The sequence below is a fragment of the Limanda limanda genome, chromosome 5 (assembly GCF_963576545.1).
Source record: "Limanda limanda chromosome 5, fLimLim1.1, whole genome shotgun sequence".
Taxonomy (NCBI): Eukaryota; Metazoa; Chordata; class Actinopteri; order Pleuronectiformes; family Pleuronectidae; genus Limanda; species Limanda limanda.
In genome coordinates, this window is record NC_083640.1 from 21,908,854 (window position 1) to 21,927,522 (window position 18,669).

General features: G+C 39.7%; 1 protein-coding gene across 1 annotated transcript; it reads right to left on the bottom strand.

The window, feature by feature from the left end:
• Positions 1–679: 679 nt before the first annotated feature.
• Positions 680–7,497, bottom strand: LOC133001973 (prostaglandin G/H synthase 1-like). Its single transcript, XM_061071700.1, has 11 exons — positions 7,458–7,497; positions 7,285–7,365; positions 5,811–5,927; positions 5,221–5,361; positions 4,353–4,496; positions 4,041–4,222; positions 3,821–3,904; positions 3,371–3,617; positions 2,574–2,860; positions 1,412–1,559; positions 680–1,095 (listed from the first exon to the last, which is right to left on the bottom strand). The coding sequence occupies exons 1-11, from the start codon at positions 7,462–7,464 to the stop codon at positions 746–748; spliced, it is 1,788 nt and encodes a 595-aa protein (XP_060927683.1). The 5' UTR covers positions 7,465–7,497; the 3' UTR covers positions 680–745.
• Positions 7,498–18,669: the final 11,172 nt, after the last annotated feature.

The window sequence follows — 18,669 nt, forward strand, 5'->3', positions numbered from 1 at the left end:
TCGACTTTGTCCCAACAACCTCCTGAAATTGTTTTGAGTCCCTGTTTGAAAATACATTAGTGCTTCATCCAGATAGCACATAGGAGGAATTCATTTTTGCCTCCTGCTGTTTGAAAAGAAAATTTGTGACAAATGTTACTTATTTGTGATTTGTCGAATGTTTTTTCCTTTCTTTATTGGCAGCAGCCTACGTTCAGCGTGACCTCATGAAGCAGCAGCTTTTGGTTTCATACTTCAACTCTGAAGTTGTAGCCATTAAATGTATACATTTAGGAAATGGACAGAACCACAGCACTGTGTGCACACGTTTCTCACACTTTCACAGTGTTGCACCACATTCTGCATCCTGCAATTGAGTCTCTGTGCGTTTCTCAATTCAGATTTGTGTAGAAACTCATAAGTGCACATACAAGACTGGCTGCAGCTGAAACATGGCTCTGCAAAAAGAGCTGTTAAAATGCAATAAAAAGAGCTTCTGATTTTTGTTTACTATAATTCATTATTTTATCTTGGGTAATTTGATTATTGTGCAGTATTGAAAAAAGGAAAAAAAGGGACAGTGAAAGGATAACAAAATGAGCACAGACAGTTATCATAAACTAATCCAAATCAATTTTATTAATCCACATCCAGTTTCCCTTTGAATTATAATTAACTGTAATTTCAGGAGTTTGACCTGCTTACATGTAATCTGTAACAAACTAATTGTGATTGTTGAAGTTGCACATCACAAGGTGAATATTCGTTAAAGTTCAGTAGATGGTTTCATTGGTTTTGCCTCCTCCTCACTTCGTGGGACATGGAAGTCCACGTATGGACACCACTTGGTGTTGATACACACCAGTTTCTTCAATGTGGCCGTTGTGACGATGTCGAAGCCCTTTTCCCCCCCGAACGTGCTTGGCTTCCAGTACACAGGGGAGCAGATGGGGTTTCCCAGCAGGCCTTTCAAGGAGAAGGGAGCCCCCATCTCCACCATGCTCTCCCCAAATATACTGTTAGGACGAGCTTTCTCCAGCAGGACTCCGGTGTAAAACTCCAGAGCATCGATGTCCCCGTAGAGTTCCTCCAAACCTCTCGCCATTTCTATGTCGTCTGTTCGGGGAAAAGGTTAACAGCCGTTATTTCATTTACCTTTACGATAATGTTGTAGGGTATCTGAGATTCTGGTTTGACTTTCTATTCTTGGTCATGTCCATATTTCTGGATTACATCTATCAAGACTGACATGCTATTCCCTGTTGGAGATAATAATTTAATTCTTCCTGTAATGTTATAATGCGTCAATCCAAATTTGCACATTGTCAAGCACACCACAAAAATACAAATTTTTAATAAGTTTGAAAATGAAATTAGATTTATAAAGGCAAGAAGCTCTCAGAAGGACGGAAGGTTTCTGACTCCTGCTCACCAGTAAACTCATAAAAGGAGGTGTATGGCTTCAGGTTAAACTTCTTCCTGTATTCATTGAATGGCTGCACACGGGCCGCTCTGGACTCTTTGATCACCATCTCCGCAACTTTGAGAAGAAATTGATGAGAGTTGCGACCTCCACCGACCTGAAAACACAGAAAGAACCGTCCACTCCGGTGAGGTTATACTTCCTCTTGTTCGACAGGCATCAACAGACAGTAATCCACATTGTGTTCTCTGTTCTAGGCAAACGGAAACATCACTTTGCATGAATGTGATGCTACTGAAAGATTGTATCTGAGAGCATCATGTGTCAGTTGATTCAGGGAGGTGTTATAGGAGGAAGTTTAATGTGTGTGGGTTTAAGAAGACAGTGGTTTAAAGGTTATAAATACCTGTTGTGTGTCACACGTCGCAACATCTCTGATCGGAGTGAGAGATACTCCCAAAATGAGCAGAAGAAGAGGTCATGTTACCTTCTATTCTCTGTCTTCATGGGAGTATAGTCACTATAATTTCCTGTCTATTAACTTTAGGACATGTTAGACTCTGAAATGTTATAATTTGGTTTGTGAGAGGTGTTACTGATGCTGATACTTGATGTAAGATCCTTTTCACAAACTAATGTTTGCAGCCAGAGGGTTAAGGGGCTGTTATCTATCTATTTCATTGTAGCACATGAAGGTCGAATGAGTCAGGAAATTTAAATTTTCTCCAATCAGCTATGACATGATCCCACTTTAAGTCCTCCCCTGTTGTCACTTCAAACTTGTGAGCATGTCATTTAAAACCATTTAAACGGAGCTGAAGATACATTTGCAGGTTTGTTTAAATGCTGCTTGATGTGCAACTCATTATTTGTATCATGGTAGAGGATGGAAACAAACATAATTTAACAAAATGCTGCTTTCATTGGTTATATAATGTGGTAGAGTATAGTTGTAATATTGTATCATTCAGTTGTTTGCGTGAGACAATTTCTTGAGACTAAAACTATTAAAAATCTCACTCAGCCTTATAATATTTTCCCTCACCCCTTAAAGTTATATAACAATAGAGTTATTATTTTCAGATTTGCAGGATCACATCCCCAAAAGAAATAAACTGACAAGGCTGCAGTCGCATTGTAGTTTTGGCCTCTTATGCTGTGGTTCCACTACCTGTCCTGCAGGCTGTCGAGAGAAAGCATCCACCAGTTTCTCCACCCCGTAGTGCATGACCATAGATGTGTTATACAAAAACTTGGAGTAGGGGATATCATCTCCGTCGATGAGGAAGCTGTCGGGCATCAGCGGGTGCCAGTGGTAGAGATGGCAGAACTCCATGGCGATGCGGTTATTGTACTGAAAACGCTCATTGAAGAGCAGGGAGGGATCGAACTTGAGCTTCAGTAGGTAACCGCTCAGGTGCTGCACGTACTCTTCTATGATGATCTTGATGATCTCGCCTGGGTGGAGAAAATAAAGCCAAACTCAGCCAAACTTTATTTAAGTGGAAAACAATGAGAAGAAACTGGAGGATGACAGAAGAGGTGCAAATCCCCAAATCCAAATGTATTCTGTCTAACAAAGAAAAGCTTCATATCCTCATATCTGAAAAGCTAGAAACAACAAATGGCCAATTGTAAATATTTTCCTTCTTTCTTCACAGGGACGGTACTGAAAAGACCCCAAAGGTCTGTTAAAGACGGCCATTTATGCAAGGAAAGATACATTTTCTACTAGACTTACATTACAAACCTATTGATCCTGTCAAAACTGGTTCATATAGTGAAAGTTTTAAAATATGAGGTTCATTATTTTGGGAAAAAGCAGCAATTTAAATATTTCCTCCAGTCATTCTGACACAGAGAAAGAAGATTTGCCAACACCGACACAAACGTTTGCCTTGAGACCGACTTTCAATCAGAAGAACAAGCAGCTCAAGACGAGCACCGCTCCCTTTGTTCGCTCCTCACCGATGATGATGAGTCTGGTGGTTTGGAAGAGCTGCTCGTCGTCCCAGGTGGGATGTTCGGCCTTCAGGATGTCACAGACTCTGTTGTGCTCCCTCAGCCACACGGTGGAGTACATGGTGAGACCCGGCAGGATGCCAAATAGCTCCTGACCGATCACCAGACGCTGCTCAGGAGGAACACTTTCAGGGTAGACCATGTGCACGGGGACCTCAGATGTTGTGGGAAGGTGCATCTCCCCATTAACTAACTGGGAAAACACAGAAAACACAAGAACCATTAATCATGACAGAACAACACATCAGCTCCCACTGTCCAGAAATGAAGCTTAATGAAACAGACAATTTATATTCCCCATGAACTCCCAGCAATAAAACTGAACGAAATAAAGTGGAAATAATCCTCTCATCCAACTCCGTAAAGAACAATAAAAGCTTGAGTAAATTTAGCAACCTGATATTTCAACTTTCCATCTTTGTGAAGCCGGAGTTTAAGCTGTCGTGAAAGATTGTCTCCATAAATATTACTCGCATCCACCTGAGTGAGAGAAACATACATTTGGTAATAAAAATGAAAAATAAACATATTCACAGTCAGCAACTCGTGGTTTGTTCTCACTGCTCAATAGGTTTTATAGCTGCTGCTGAACCCACTGGGTCAGTTTGTATCTCACCCCGTGTCCCAAAGCTTTGGTGAAGCCAACTTGAACGTCGTGGTTGGTCTTGAAAAACTGGTGAGTGAAGTGTTGAGCCATGAAGGCAAACAACAGATTGGTTCCCTGGGGGTCGGGCCTGAATTTGATTCTTTTAAAGAAACGCTCGCTCAGCTCTTTGGGATCCGGGAGAACGGGTTTACCTGTGAAGGAAGAAACATTTCAAAGATTTCCACAGAATCATCAACATATTATTCAAAACTCTGCCGTTGTTTGGAATTTTACATAAATTCATATTTACATATAAGTTCTCAGTGGTAGTGTGAGTGTCACCTTTAGTTCCCATGGGCAGAGGACAGTCTTCAGGTACAGGAGGGAGGAGGCGGGTGTAGTAGGACGTGTTATAGTAGCTTTCCCAGTTCAGGTAACCATATTTGGTGTTGTAGGTCGGAGGACTTGGAATAAGTTCACTTCTGACTTTAGGAAAGTGGAGAAAATATGTGGTTTACTACAAGTTTATTATTTGTGTATTTCCCATGAACCACCATGTGTTGACATATCATTGATCCCCTGTTAAGTAGCCTGATGTTTTTGGAATACAAGTTTCATCATGCAAATGGATTAATGCTTTTTTGTGATATTGATTTGCTCTTGATGATCCTGCTGCTTTGATATTTCCCCCCTATCACACCAAATGTGTATTCTTCCACAGCTGGAAATAGTCCCCAACACATGCAGTAATAAAAACTACAGTGGAAATCTGTTTCAAAAGGAATTTTTTGTATCATACTTACAGAATGTAAACTGTATATATCTGTGGCCTGTTTCTAAATTATGTTTTCATTAACAACAAGGAACAAGGAAACAATGAGCTCTGGGTTAAGTTTATAGTGACACAGACTGAACCTTTAACTGTGATCGCAGGCACGAGGTAAGTCAAAGTGAGAACATGCAACATTTAGCAAAGGAAATCTCGATGTTTATTTAATCAGTTCCTCTTCTGGGCTCAAAATATTGTTTGCAAATGTGGGCGTGCACATTCTCCTTCACACAAACTGCAGAGGGAAACACATTTCACAAAACTAACATTCAAAATAGCTTTAATGAATGCAATTTAGAACTAGATCAAAGAGTAAAAACTATGAGGAGTCCGTCTGTGACGCTGCTGAGTGACTAGTTTAAGTTTGATCTCATCACCTACCTGTCAGCACCAATCTCATGAAGATGTCCTGCAGGAAAGAGTTGTTGACCACGTCCCAGAACCACTGGAAGTGGGTGAGGAAGTAATGAACCATCGTCGGCCTCGGCTTCAGCATGAGACGAATCCTGGTCCTGAGCTCAGCTACATACAGCAATTAACAGTAAATAACTTCAATAGTGAAATAATATGTTTATCATTTCTCAATTAGTCCCTTATTAACGGACCATTATCTGGACCATTCGTTAACGATGATTTAAAGTGACTGCTATTGTAGTAATCACTTGTTTGTCACCTTGTGCAGCTTTGTATAACCTTTCTAACCAAAGGTTTTTCACATTTATGGCTGAAGACTGCATTTACAACCATTTATGATACGTTTGATGTGTCTTTTAAAATATCAAATGTTTAAAGAAGATTCTGCTGATCCCTATTTCTGAATGTTGGGAAACAAGATGAAATGGTAAAGGCACAAACTGTGCAAATAGAATAAACAATAAAAAAATTACTTTGTGAAGGTTTGGGAGCGATCTGCTTAGAAGCAGTGAAAATGGATGGATGGATGAATGGATGGATGGATAACATTCACTTACGAACAGTGCAGTTTTCTCCATAGAAGCCAGTGCGAGTGCAGTCACATCTGTAGTGTTCGGAACCAAACCTCACACACACGCCTGAGTTCTGACACGGGTAGTAACAACAGGGATTCACTGCAAACAGGGACAAAGACATCTTGCGTTGAGTCAATGAGAATTAAAGGACAGAGATGTGGCCCTGGAGTGTGTCACAGTACGAAGGTGAGAGATACCTCAAATATCAAAACCTCTGTATATAGTGACTGTCAAGAATTCCTGTTAAACCTGTCACACGACTAAGAGACATCGAATAGAATCTTCACAGAGAAACAAAACCCCCGTGATGAGATGCAAACATGTTGCAAAAACATGTAAATAATTACAAGGATGCAAAGGGGGAAATGGCTGACGAGAGAGTTCATCAATACAGAGAATTCCCAATAAATCTTGGGCTTTAAAGTTAAATACAACCCTAAAGTTGTATAAAATCACATTACGACAAATAGTTAAGAAACTGTGGCCTTAGGGTCACTGTCCCCGCTGATGTGTGTGCATGAGAGAGACTCTCTGAAGCTGCAACTTCCACTGTGTGTGAATGTGTGTAACTGTGGATGCATGAAGGTTAAAAACGATTTTGCATAGAGCTGTCTGACACAGAATACAGGTTCCACACAGCTGCTGCTGCTGCCTGTACCACCCTCACTTACTAATAGCCCATATCTTTATTTGTCCCTGCAGTTGTTCTACGACTTCCTGAGACGAAAGTGACGCTGCAGCTTCTTCTTCCTCATTAGCTAGAAGAGACGACAGATAAGCGAGCCCACCCTGCTCGCGCAACCAACAGACGTGTTCAAATGAAAACGTGTGTGTTAGATATTATGCCGTTGTCATGCAGGCCAAACTCTCTGCTTTATTTCAAACTCAGGAAGCAGAAGCATAATTATAGATCCCTCCTATAGAACTATAGGATCCAGTACTTGTGTGGTATTTCTACTTGCTATTGCAATCATCCTGTGCCACTGCACTTTATACCATTTCTATAGAAACCCACTACAATGAAAGGTGTATATAATGTACATGTTTATATTATATAGCCTTTTTAAAATATTTATATTTTCTTGTCTACCTCATTCTGACCTGCCTGCTGCAGTAACAATTTAATTTTCCCTGTGTGTGGATCCATTGAGTTTTCTACAGAGTAATTATGAACAAATTAGTCTTGATTAATCACTTTAAATCTGCACTATAGACTGTTTTTGTACTTCACCTTTATTCTAATCCTATAGTGTTGTTATGGTATTCCTGTGCTGTACGTCTGATTATTACCTTGAGCAAGTGGTCACCTGCTAACTAACCCAGATCCAGAATATCTTATCATGCTTTAAAAGTCAAATGTCTTATTATGATATCATCCTTGTAATCCCAAATCTAACAGTCGATCTAAACTCTGAAATTATGGTAAATTCTGCAAAAAATAAAAACAAATTCTTACCAACACTTGAGTCTCCAGCACATAATGAAGTCTCCAGCAGCAGCAGATCGACAGACACCCACATGAAGAAGATGCTAAACTCTATTCGACATAATACCAAAGGGATTGAATATCACATAACTGTAGAAAAAATCATGCTTCACACAGCAGAACAAAATAAAGGTTAAACTCACTTCTCATGATTTTTCACACGCGGCTCATCTGAAGATGGGTGAATAAAAATAAAAAAATGAATTAAAAAAAAGAAAAGATATCTGGTACTGAAGGACGACTCTCTTCATATAACATTAACCAACATGTCCTTACTGTCTTTATACCGTCAACTTTTGAAAATGGGCGGAAACTCTATTTCCTCTACTTCCTCTTCCATGTCTAGACTTAAAAGTAAATTCAGTTGTCATCAAATCATTTTAATTTGATCATTATTAACCAAAGTTTATAAGGTAAATTATTCCCAGGATGCTATGTAAACCTTTGCACTGTTCTTGTTTACAAAAAAATATTCTGCTCTTAAAATAATAACGATCAATGTTTTTCACAGGTCATTCAAATTATTAGAGTGACAGGAAACAAAAACACAGAAGATGCTCCAGGAAAAAACTTCACGGCGCTCTACCTCCACCTTCTGGTAAATAAGAGAAGAACATCTTTGTGTCTCTTGCAGTTATTAACAAGATATGATTCTGTTTTAAGGAGGCTTTCCATGAACCAGAGGGTTTTTTTAATCATTGAAATACGTGATACAGGCTTCTGAAATGCAAATATCAAACAGTTTTACAGTTTTCTTTGTAATTAGATCAATTTTTGGGTTTACACTCTAATCAATCATGATTAAAGAAAACAATTAAATCGATCCATTCATTATTTAAAAGAGGTGATAATGGAATAATACCCCCTTGTACAATCTTGAGTAATTCGAAGAATGAGTTACAATTAAAAGAGGAGGCACAAGATGGATGATTCCGGGACCATCGTAGCCAGAGCTGATATTGTCTTCATTGGTACACAATTACTCAAAATACACAATCTAAATTACATGCATTAAACTGGTCTCGTATAGATCTAAATAAATTGAAGTAGACTCCCATATTTTTTTTGCATTTTGAAGACGTCAGCAGCTTCCTCACTGTCTGATCATGTGAAGAAGAGGAGGAGGCTGGGAAACCTGCAGAGGTCAGCAATCCATCACAGGAATAACACACACAAACACTGGCACTGCTTAGTAATCGGTCTGATTTGAAAAAGGGGAAATTAAATGTAAAAACTGTGCTTGTTTGCAGTTAAAGAGATTTATTTTAAAACAATGCAGCTGAGTTTCCAGGACCTGATATAGAGAGATTATCTGAACCAGAGCCTTGTGAGATTTTTTCCTGTTGAAGTAACTCTCCTGAGTCATTTCCTGCGCACTGGAGCAATTTAAAGACTCTACAGCTTGTCTGCAGTGTCCACATGGAGATAAAGTTCCATCTTGATCAAAACGTGTTCGACTAATTCTCTTAAAATTGCTGCGTTTCTCTTTGAAGCTTCACAGAATATGTTTTTGAAGTTAAAACTACCATTATAAGTCATTTGTTACCACTGCCCTTCTAATTCCAGTTACATTACTCATCACATTTTTCGAGTCTCATATTCCAGCTTTCTTCCTCCTCGTCTCTTTGACATCATCATATCTGATGAAATGTCGGCAGCTAGTTCGTTTCACCAACCTCAAACCACAACTGCAGCGATAAGGTTTCTTCTCCGTATCCTGTCATCTTCAGGGAGAGTACAGTGGGTGTCGTGGTCCGCAGATTAAAACCAGATGAGCTCAACCTCTTGTCACTCTCAGCCCAGATTGTATCGTCTGCCAAGTTTGGTCAGAACGTCTCACAGGGTTTTCTTTAAGAGCGAGAGACGATGCAGCTGCTTCTTCCGCAGAATATACGCTCCTAAAACAACAATGGACATCATCTTCCTCCAAATGATGGAGAGAAATATATCATCACTAATAAGCACTAATGATTCCCTGAAACTGTTGACAATTTAAAAATGTTTAATTTTGAGACTATTTATAAGAGCAAACATATATTCTCGTTCAAAAAATGTATCTTACTTGTATTTGTTTTTTTTTGTTTGGTCCATCTCCACTAACATGGAGGAGGCAGGGTTTATGACCTATACTGCAGCCAGCCACCAGGGGACGATCTAGGTGATTTGGCTTCACTTGGGAGCTGTCATGTCATCCATCTTTATATACAATCTTTTCATTGGTGTAAGGTTAAAAGGAATTACACTGCCTCTACACTGCCCCCTAGCTCTATAGAGGGTTTTAGGTACTTTACGTTTATTGTAAACTTTAGAGATTCAATAACTTTATAAACATATAATAATCATATGAAATTATACCACTCAATGAATCTAAAATAAGTGGAAATTCACTTGCATCATTACAATGAAGCTTGTTGAAGATACTACTGAACCTATGTAGTAGTACAATACTGTAGTTTTATGGAAATACAACACTGACAGGGTAGTTTCACTTCTACACTTTAAGAACATTAAGTACACGTTTCCAATAATGCTCACATACTTTTACTTCAATGCAGTATTCTTCTAATTTCTTTATATACTGTAGATTCAGGTTGTCCATCTTTATTTACAATCTATGTGCAAGATTCTCACTCTGTGGCTCTAAATAACGGGTTCAACCTTTCAGGAAGTTTCACTGTGACACTTGGATGTTTAAATTCATTGATGTCAGATATTTAATCTGGAACCAGGGAACTTTGAGTGATATACAACATACAACATATTCCCAGTAGAAAACAAAGTGGAACCAATTTTTTATATAATTAAGACAGAACAAATCTTAAACCTTAAAACATTGAGATTTTGGCTTCTTTAAATCGTGGCACCATATTCAAATGTTATCATCTTCAATTTACTCAGCTTCTGAACCAAAGTAAAACATGAGTACATGAATGCAGCTCTAATTTTTTACTCCTCCCACTTAAATCCGGGCTCTTTGGGAAATGTCGGCATGTTTCAAGTGCAAACTCATGGAAACTACATCAGTAAACTCAAAGATAGTTTCACTAGAAAGGCATTTTGAAACATGTACATTAGTGTCCTTTTTTTTTCCCTTTTCAGTGCTTTGCCTTGATCTGGTGTTTTTTTCCCATAGTTATAAGACTGTGGGCATCCAGTCATTCTCCACTGGACATTCAGTGTAATAACGGGGCGACCGAGCCGCAGCTTCAAACAGCAAACTGTGTTTGAGTTACATTCTGTTTCCTAGACATGATTGATATGAAAAAGAATGGGACGCATCAGGAACTAATTATCAAATCATCATTTCCCGCCTTACAAGTGCCTGAAAAGGACTGGTATCCACACAGGGCTTGTCGATGTACTGCCGGCTGTCACGGTCTGCCATGCAGGCCGAGGCTCAATGCTTCCTATAGCATTCCTGATAATTGAGATCAGATGCTCCTCGGAGTGGAACCTGGACTGGGAGTAACCTGGAAGCATTTATTTTATGGAGAAGATGTTTAGTTAAGCCGCGCTCCCGCTCCAAATGAGCCTCGGCCCGGCTCTGGTGATGAATACAACTGGTGAAAGAAAGCACTGAAGGCTGGTTTTCTGACTTCTTCCTTCCACCGGGTCGGGTTACAGATTAGCAGACTTCCTGTCCACTCGTGGAACAAGCCAGTGCAACTGACGGAGAGGGCGATGGGCGTGCAGGCCAGGTCATCATGCACTGTCTCAGAGGGGGGGTTCTGACAGAGGCCTTAACACAACCCACCAGGTTTCATTTGTTAGAAGAAGCAGCTGATTGAGGATGAGTACAAACCCGTATCGACGTGCCGCTCACAGACACGCCCCTTTAATCTTGAGTCAGTCTCAGCTGTCAATCATGATGTTTCACCCTATAGCATCAAAGAAGTAGCTAAAACCAAACTTACCATCATTGTGATAAGAATTACTTAAAACAACAAAACACTAATTTGACTTTTTCGTTTGATCTATGTCCAATCGTCTAACAAGGAGGAGGTGGGGTCTATGACCTGTACTGCAGTCAGCCACCAGGGGGCAATCAAGACACTTTGGCTTCACTTTTCACTGTCATGTCGCCCATCTTTCTCTACAGTCTATGGTGGAATGTGAAAAGTGTTGCACATTGTAACACAGGGAAGGGACATCTGACTCCACAGTGCCCCTTATGGAGCCCACAGTCAATAATTTGTCAGATTCATGTCATATTTACTTGGAGATAAATATTTTATAAACATATAATAATCAAATAAAATATAATGGATCAATATACCATATACGTACCTACACAATGATAACTCAAATTACTTGGACCCAATGAACATCGTTATACAATCCTTGGATATTATGATAGTACTAAGTATTTTGAGTCTGTATTTTTTACCTATAACTTAAACACTTGCAATTTTGAATGCAGTATTCTCCTATTTCATTCATTTACTGTAGATTATCATTATCCAGATATAGTACTGTGAGCTGGGTTTAGGTGTTCACAGTCCTAAGACGTACACTACATGCTGCAACTGATCTGAGATCCATGGGAGGGGGGGGGGAGTTGGACTCATCCAGCAGCTGTCAGAGCCCTGGCTCAGTTCACTGTAAGAAAACACAGAGTCCTCTTACTGTAATGTAGTCACTCTGCACACTGACCACATTTTGAGTGTTTCAAGCAGGCAGGGTCCGGCACATCAAAAGTTCAGGGTGCATGAAACACAAACACGGGTTCTATTCAAACAGACACACTGACCACAACGTAAATCTGAATTGCACCCCCCACTGTCTCTGTCTAAGTGTCTCTCACCCCTTCGCACGTTCTCTTTGCTTTATCACACTCTCTTGCACAATATGGCCGATGACCAGAGGTACTCTTGTCCAAACAAACGTTGAGTGAGCCCTGCTTGTGCTTTGGGATGTAGATCCTTTCCAGGGCTCTTGGCTAAAACACCCCTCCGTTTCCTGTCCCACCTTCCACACTTCCCCCGGCCGACCGGAGCATGAGCGTGCCCGGCACCAGCCACGTTTCCTCGACTCGACCGTGCTGCTCCGCGCTCGAAGCTGCTAGGATCAACAGAGCGGCAGGATATTGCAGTCGGCATCAAACTAAACACACAACGTGTCCTGCTCAAGTAAATCTCCACGTTGAGCCTATTTGATGTGACAGTTTAAACACTTGAACCCTGAGCTGGCCTGTTGGGGGAGGAGGTGCTGTAGGAGGCTGGGTGGGCCTGAGGTGGGGGGGCTGACCTAAAGGGGTTTTCCGTGATTAGGAGCCCCGCTCACCTCTGATTGCTCCGTGTCACTGCAGGTGAGTGCAAGTGGTCGGAAGGAAGTAATTTTCCTTCTGGATGTTGTTACCTGATTGGGTAAGTAGCTGATCTCTGACACTGACCCGAGTCCTGGAGCAGAACGAGAGCCGAGGCAAAGAGCTGGACGCTGATCAAGACAAGACCGGGGCCGAAAGAAAATCACACAGCACTACAACATGTCCTCATGAAATGGAACCGTCTTTGCTGTGAAATCCCAGAGCTGTTTAAATCATTATTATTTTGACGCTTCTAATTGTCAGTAAACACAAATACATTCAACGGAACTGATTTCATGAATGAAGCAAATGAAAAAAACAGATATTTAACAATATCAAAGGTCCACGCTGAAGAACCTGATAGGACAAGACGGCCTGTGGATTCACATTCATTTAAAAATAAATCTCCTTTATAAATAGGGAGCCAAGACAATGAATTCAGTAGTTTCAGCAGAAACTGACACCAGTATGAATTTGGGATCATCTTGAGACATCTGTATTTCTGGATGTCGTCTCTGTTGATGTGGTAAAATAAGATGCATTTGAGGATACACTTAATTTCACAGTGCTCGCCGGCCACTTTTGTACTCAATGGAGGAAAAAGACAAAAAACAGCTCTCTTCCTCCCTCTTTTCTTTGGTGGAATTGATCAGCTGCTTCCTGGCTGTAAATTAAGAGGCATACTGTAATCGACTTGATAAATATCAAGCAGAATACGGCAATCAGCTGAAAGCAAATTGCATGTCTGTGCTCGAGCCAGCGGCTCGTGATTTTCTCTCCTGTCATCTATCATAGACCACACGCTTGGGCCAAAATACACAATACCCCCAAATTGCTGTCATATGGAGTGCAAGCTCTGAAAAAAAAGCCCTTCATTTTTCTTTGTCCGTACTTCAAATAAACTTGTATTTGTGAAATAACTGAGAGGTTGGTTTTTTTTCTCTTTCTCTCTCCGACACGACTTTTCAGAGAGAGGGATGGTGTAATGTGCCATTTCCTTTGTTTGTTGAAAGCTTGGCTGCAGGACTGTAATCTAGACGGGTTTGATCTCAGGAACATGCAGCCTGTTGGACGCTAGACGCTGCTGGATGGAGAATTTTCAAACAACAATTCTGCAACAAGCTCCCAAAGGCAAACATTCACTGGCCGGAGAACGCGACTCACTTTTTTCTTTGTGTTATTCATGTGCTTCCTAACAGTCGCAGCCGTTATCCAGCTGTGAAGTATTATATTTTCATGCACACATCACAAAGCATTTAAATAAACATTTGCTGGACACAACGTGTCTTTCAGCTGTGATTCTCAAAACCTTTTCTTTGGGCTGACGTAACCGCACATCGTGTCAGATGAGCTCCCTTCAAATACGTTCTGAAGAATGTTCTTCTATTGATAGACTGGATGTTATTTCAATTTATTTCCTAATGTTTGAGGTGTGAGGCAATTTGTCTTCATACTACTGACGCCTTTTTATGAAGTACTTTGATATCTTTATATTTTGATGTTCAGCCTTCCAGCTAAGTATATATTATACTTTACCTGTAAATTACTCTTTAGTAGTATCATGATTTGACAAGATTGTTATAGTTATTATGTTAACTGTTTAATCAGCTAACCTAGTTCATAGCCTTTAACTGTTTTGACAGTTCAAGCCCTGTTACTTTCTTCAATCCATAGCTTTTATCTGATTATTATCAGGTAATGTCACTGTAAATTCAAATGTTTTTCACTTAGCTATTCCACAGTTTATTATTTGCCTGTTACCTTGTATAGCAAAATCATCTATTAACGTAATTATTTTTCAAGCTATTTAAACTGCGATGGTTACTTTTAGTTAGCTCAACTGTTTTTAGCCATATTAACAAAAGCTTAACTTTATCAGTTACTTTAAGCTTCTTCAATGTTCATTACTTAGCGAAACATTTCAACTTTTTCCACTGTTACTTTAACTATTATGCAAGTGTTTATTTATGTTTCGCTGAACTACTTCAATCTTTTATTGAGGTGTTTTAACGATTCATAAAATACTTTTAACTCGTATTTTAGGGAAATCATATTCATATGTTTAACTAACAAATGTTTGTTTAGCTGACTAATTGCTACCTTTCTAAATTGAATTATATCAATTACATCATGCTTCTAGCGAGCTACTGTCGATGGTCATTTCAACCATTATTCATTACTTCTGGCTAAACATTTCAATGTTGCTTCTTATTTGACAAATTTCAACGCACTCTCAAAGTAGCTATGCTAACTCTGGTTGATGGGGCGCGCTACTGGTTTGTGTAACTTTAACACCAACTTTTATAGAGTAATATGATGTATTTCCCTTGTTCTTGTTGAATTTAGTTCAGATCATTTCTTGGGGTTTCCACATAGGCTCGGCTCCCTCACCCTTGGATCAGGTAAACTATTTCCAGCAGCGCATTAAAGCCCCGGACTCCCACAGACTGACCTCAGATCCATCTTATCTCCAACATCTAACAGTATCCACACAGACTACACGGTGGCAGAAGTTCTACAGAAACAAGATAAGGCCTCGGTGTTGCGTTAAGGGCTCGCTCCACCCTTCTGTAAACATTTTCTTTCAGCCAACATGCCAAGCAGAGAATCAGTCATCGCTGTTTGGCTTTGTGTTGTTTCTCCCTAACATGCAACCACTGAGAGAAAGAGGAATGAATCACGCTCATTCCATTTAGTCTCCAACTCACAGAAATCTGAGAGTGTGGAGAAAAAAACATGAACTGCAAGGAATCAACCTCGACAGAGAACATGGTGGTTTCTGGTTTGACAATGATCTCATGATCAGAAATCTGTTATTTATAACGATACCGACAAAGACTGTATTATATGGAGAAGCAATGCAAATGCTAACAAAAGAAACGAATATCTGCAAATGTGTGAAGTGAATCTATTCAAAGTGAATCTATTCAAAAATCATTAAATGTTCAAATGTTCTTTGTTATTTATCACATTTTCCTGCTTGCTTTTATTTCACCATCTCAACTCTATCAATGTTTAATGAATAAAAAAAGTTCTCTGCTATTTTAGTGTGTCCCCCCCCTGGTTATAAATTATTTTTGTTTGGCCATTAACTGCTGTAATAGGAATTGCAGCTCAAAAGCTCTGTATAACAAAGTTTGACAAGTGTTATTTTTACACCCTCACTAACTCTGCGTGTGTAGCTGTGGCTGCTTGTAGTTTTATACAATGAAGCACTGATTCAGCCACTCCAGTACTTAAAGCTTCTGAAATCTGAGAAGTTCCAAATCTATCTTATCTCTCAAGCAACAAGCAAACGATAACTTTTTGGGGTAAAAATAACGATCGAGGATTTCACACCAATCATCAGATAAGTGTCTGTGTCGATTCACTGGATTTCATGGACATCGACCTGGCAACAAAACAAAAAAAAAATGCAAATTGCTGCCATCTGATGCTGGTTGCAAAATCCTGATTGGGTCAGAGAATTTCATTATGTGAAATAAACACCACGAGTCACACCCACTTTAAACCAATGAAAAGACCACAGTAAAAAAAAAATGGTCTTAGTTTAGCAGAATGTACCACATCACCCAGAATAGAATGGTTTTGGAAGGGTCTTTGTTCACAAGCAAATGTGATATTTCAAGATAAGAAGATAATTACTGCCCGATTTCAAGATACAAGTGAAAAATTAACACTTGCCATCACAGCAACTCATTCAAAACTATGAAGTATAGGAAAAGAGAATCGTCAGCTAAAGCCAGAACATATTGAGAATGAAATAGAGACTGTTAGAAAGACTTTTACAATCAGAGTATTAAGGTAAACGTGTGATTAGCTGTTTCATATCTATTGATTTTGTATCAGGGTCAATAAATCAACCTTATATTGTTTATGAGAGATTCAAACCACTTCTGAAAGTACGAAAGAAAAATTAGTCAAAAACCTGTGACTGTGACACATAATATTATATTAGTTTACAGCTAATTTGGCTTATATTAGTCAAAACCAAGAATTTCTAGTTATTAGACAACACGTTCCCTGGTAACCCTCATGAGTGGAAGCCGCATGTTTTACAAGCATTGTTATTCAGTTACGAGAGAAGGACTCCGTCTTATTGTCTGTTGTTTTCCCACAGTAGCTCTGTAAATAAGAGGCTGCCCCCCCGTGAACCCGTCTGCACCTCCACTGCAGGCGGACGACGCACGTCATACATTGTTGACATACCAGGCATCAAACTGCCCACTGGGGCTCATCGGACGCGTCTAATAGCTTTAGCATGTGCTACAGTTTGTTTTTATTGTGGCGGTGTGTGCTGGTGGCTTATTGTTTGCTCGGCTCGCAGACAGACGTGCGTCAGGGAAGGGCAGTCACACACAGGTCACATGGGAGGTCACATCGCCGTCCACTTTCACACGTCCTCGGAGGATGAGACAGGATGCGACAGGTGACCCGGCCTCAGATGCTCCCTCTGTCCTGAGGCTCTGTGAGGGAGGGGTAGGGATAAGCTGTTTGTTTGTTGTTCCTTTAGTGTAGGAAATAAATGCCAAATATCCATCTCTGAATATTTGAATATTAAAAGTTATAACATTAAATGTCTTGCACTCATGGACATATTACGTAACAGTTGGCTAGACATAGATATTTAAGAGTTCCACCCTCACTACAAGGACTACATCATGGTGTTGGATCTGTTGGTGGTTTTCTAGCTTTTTTCTTTTGGGACTTCTTCTTTGTGGTTGTTTTGTGACACTTCACGTATCCCCCTCAAAATCCTCTTGAATAATACACATTTTTAAAGATAACAAAATGTTGTTTATTTTCCTCTTTTTTCAATAGATTGATTAACAACTTGGAAACCGTTTTCTACCTCAACGCAGTCTTCATGAGATTGCTCAGCTGTTTGAAAATAGTAAATGTTGAAAACCTATTAGGCAATTGAAATTTTGAACAGAGAGGTGGACCTGAAGTGAGCAAACACTGGTGATAAGGGTTGAAAGCTGTTGAAAAAGCAAGTTAGTGGACATTTAGTGGAGATTGTTTTGTCAGATTTCATGGATGATTTTCATCAGCAGAGAGTGGCTGTTTTTGAAGAACCAGGTTCAAGAATCACAGTTTTATAAGCTACCAATTTTGTAAATCTTATCAATAACCGGACAAGAACATCTGAAATACATTTTGCTTTAAGGAAACTCTTAACCTAAACTGGCTATAAATATGTTTCTTATAGTGTGAGGCTTTAAAAACTTCCAGGAACCTGTAAATGATTGTCTCTGAAAAGGTTTTGCAGATACAACTAAACCTAAACCTTGCTAAAAACCTGGTCAAAGTGGTGAAAAACGTTCACTCTTGTAAATCACCACCGACGGGTCTCGATAATGGAGGTGAAATAACACTCTTCCCACCGTTAAGTCTTCCAGCATCTTGACCAGCCCACTTCCAGTTGACCCCGGCTCAAACTGGTGATTACAGCTAATGCACAGAGCCGATGAAGTGCATTACACACACAATACAAAGAGACTGAGACAAAGTAATTTTGCTGTTACCAATGCCTTTTATGTGATCGATAGGTATTACAGGGACATTGATTTTATGGAAACCTCCACTTGAAGTCACTTTGGGAGTTGGTTAATTGTAGAGACAGAACGCTTCAGGCTTCAGAGTGAGACGGACGACACAAAGGAAGATTCCTCATATCGACACTGGGAAATTTCCCAAATGTCAACTTTGTCATTCCTCATCTCCCTTCATCTCTGAACATCTATCTACCATTAACACCTTTGACAACATGTGCCTCTTCAGCTGTTAAAGTTCAGTTTAATTTAAAGAACCAAATATCCCCAAAAAGAAAGACACTGTTACATCAACCAATGCATGATGTTTGAATGAAGGCTGCACACCATTGTCTGACCAACCCTGCTCATCATGAACTAAAGTGTCTGTGTATGAAGTTCACTTTGGTCTGGTTACTAAATAAATGTCTGATATCTATTGGCCATGAAACTTTAGTGAACGCGTCATGTTACAGGTGCTCGACTCCTTAAAAAGTAAGAAAAGTTAGTGGTGTG

Excerpts from the sequence above, each read along its gene's own strand:
- LOC133001973 (XM_061071700.1), bottom strand. Across the intron at positions 3,905-4,040 it reads CCAAAGCTTTGGGACACGGG|GTGGATGCGAGTAATATTTA; the intron begins GTGAGATACAAA and ends TCTCTCACTCAG. Across the intron at positions 3,618-3,820 it reads ATGGAAAGTTGAAATATCAG|TTAGTTAATGGGGAGATGCA; the intron begins GTTGCTAAATTT and ends GTGTTTTCCCAG.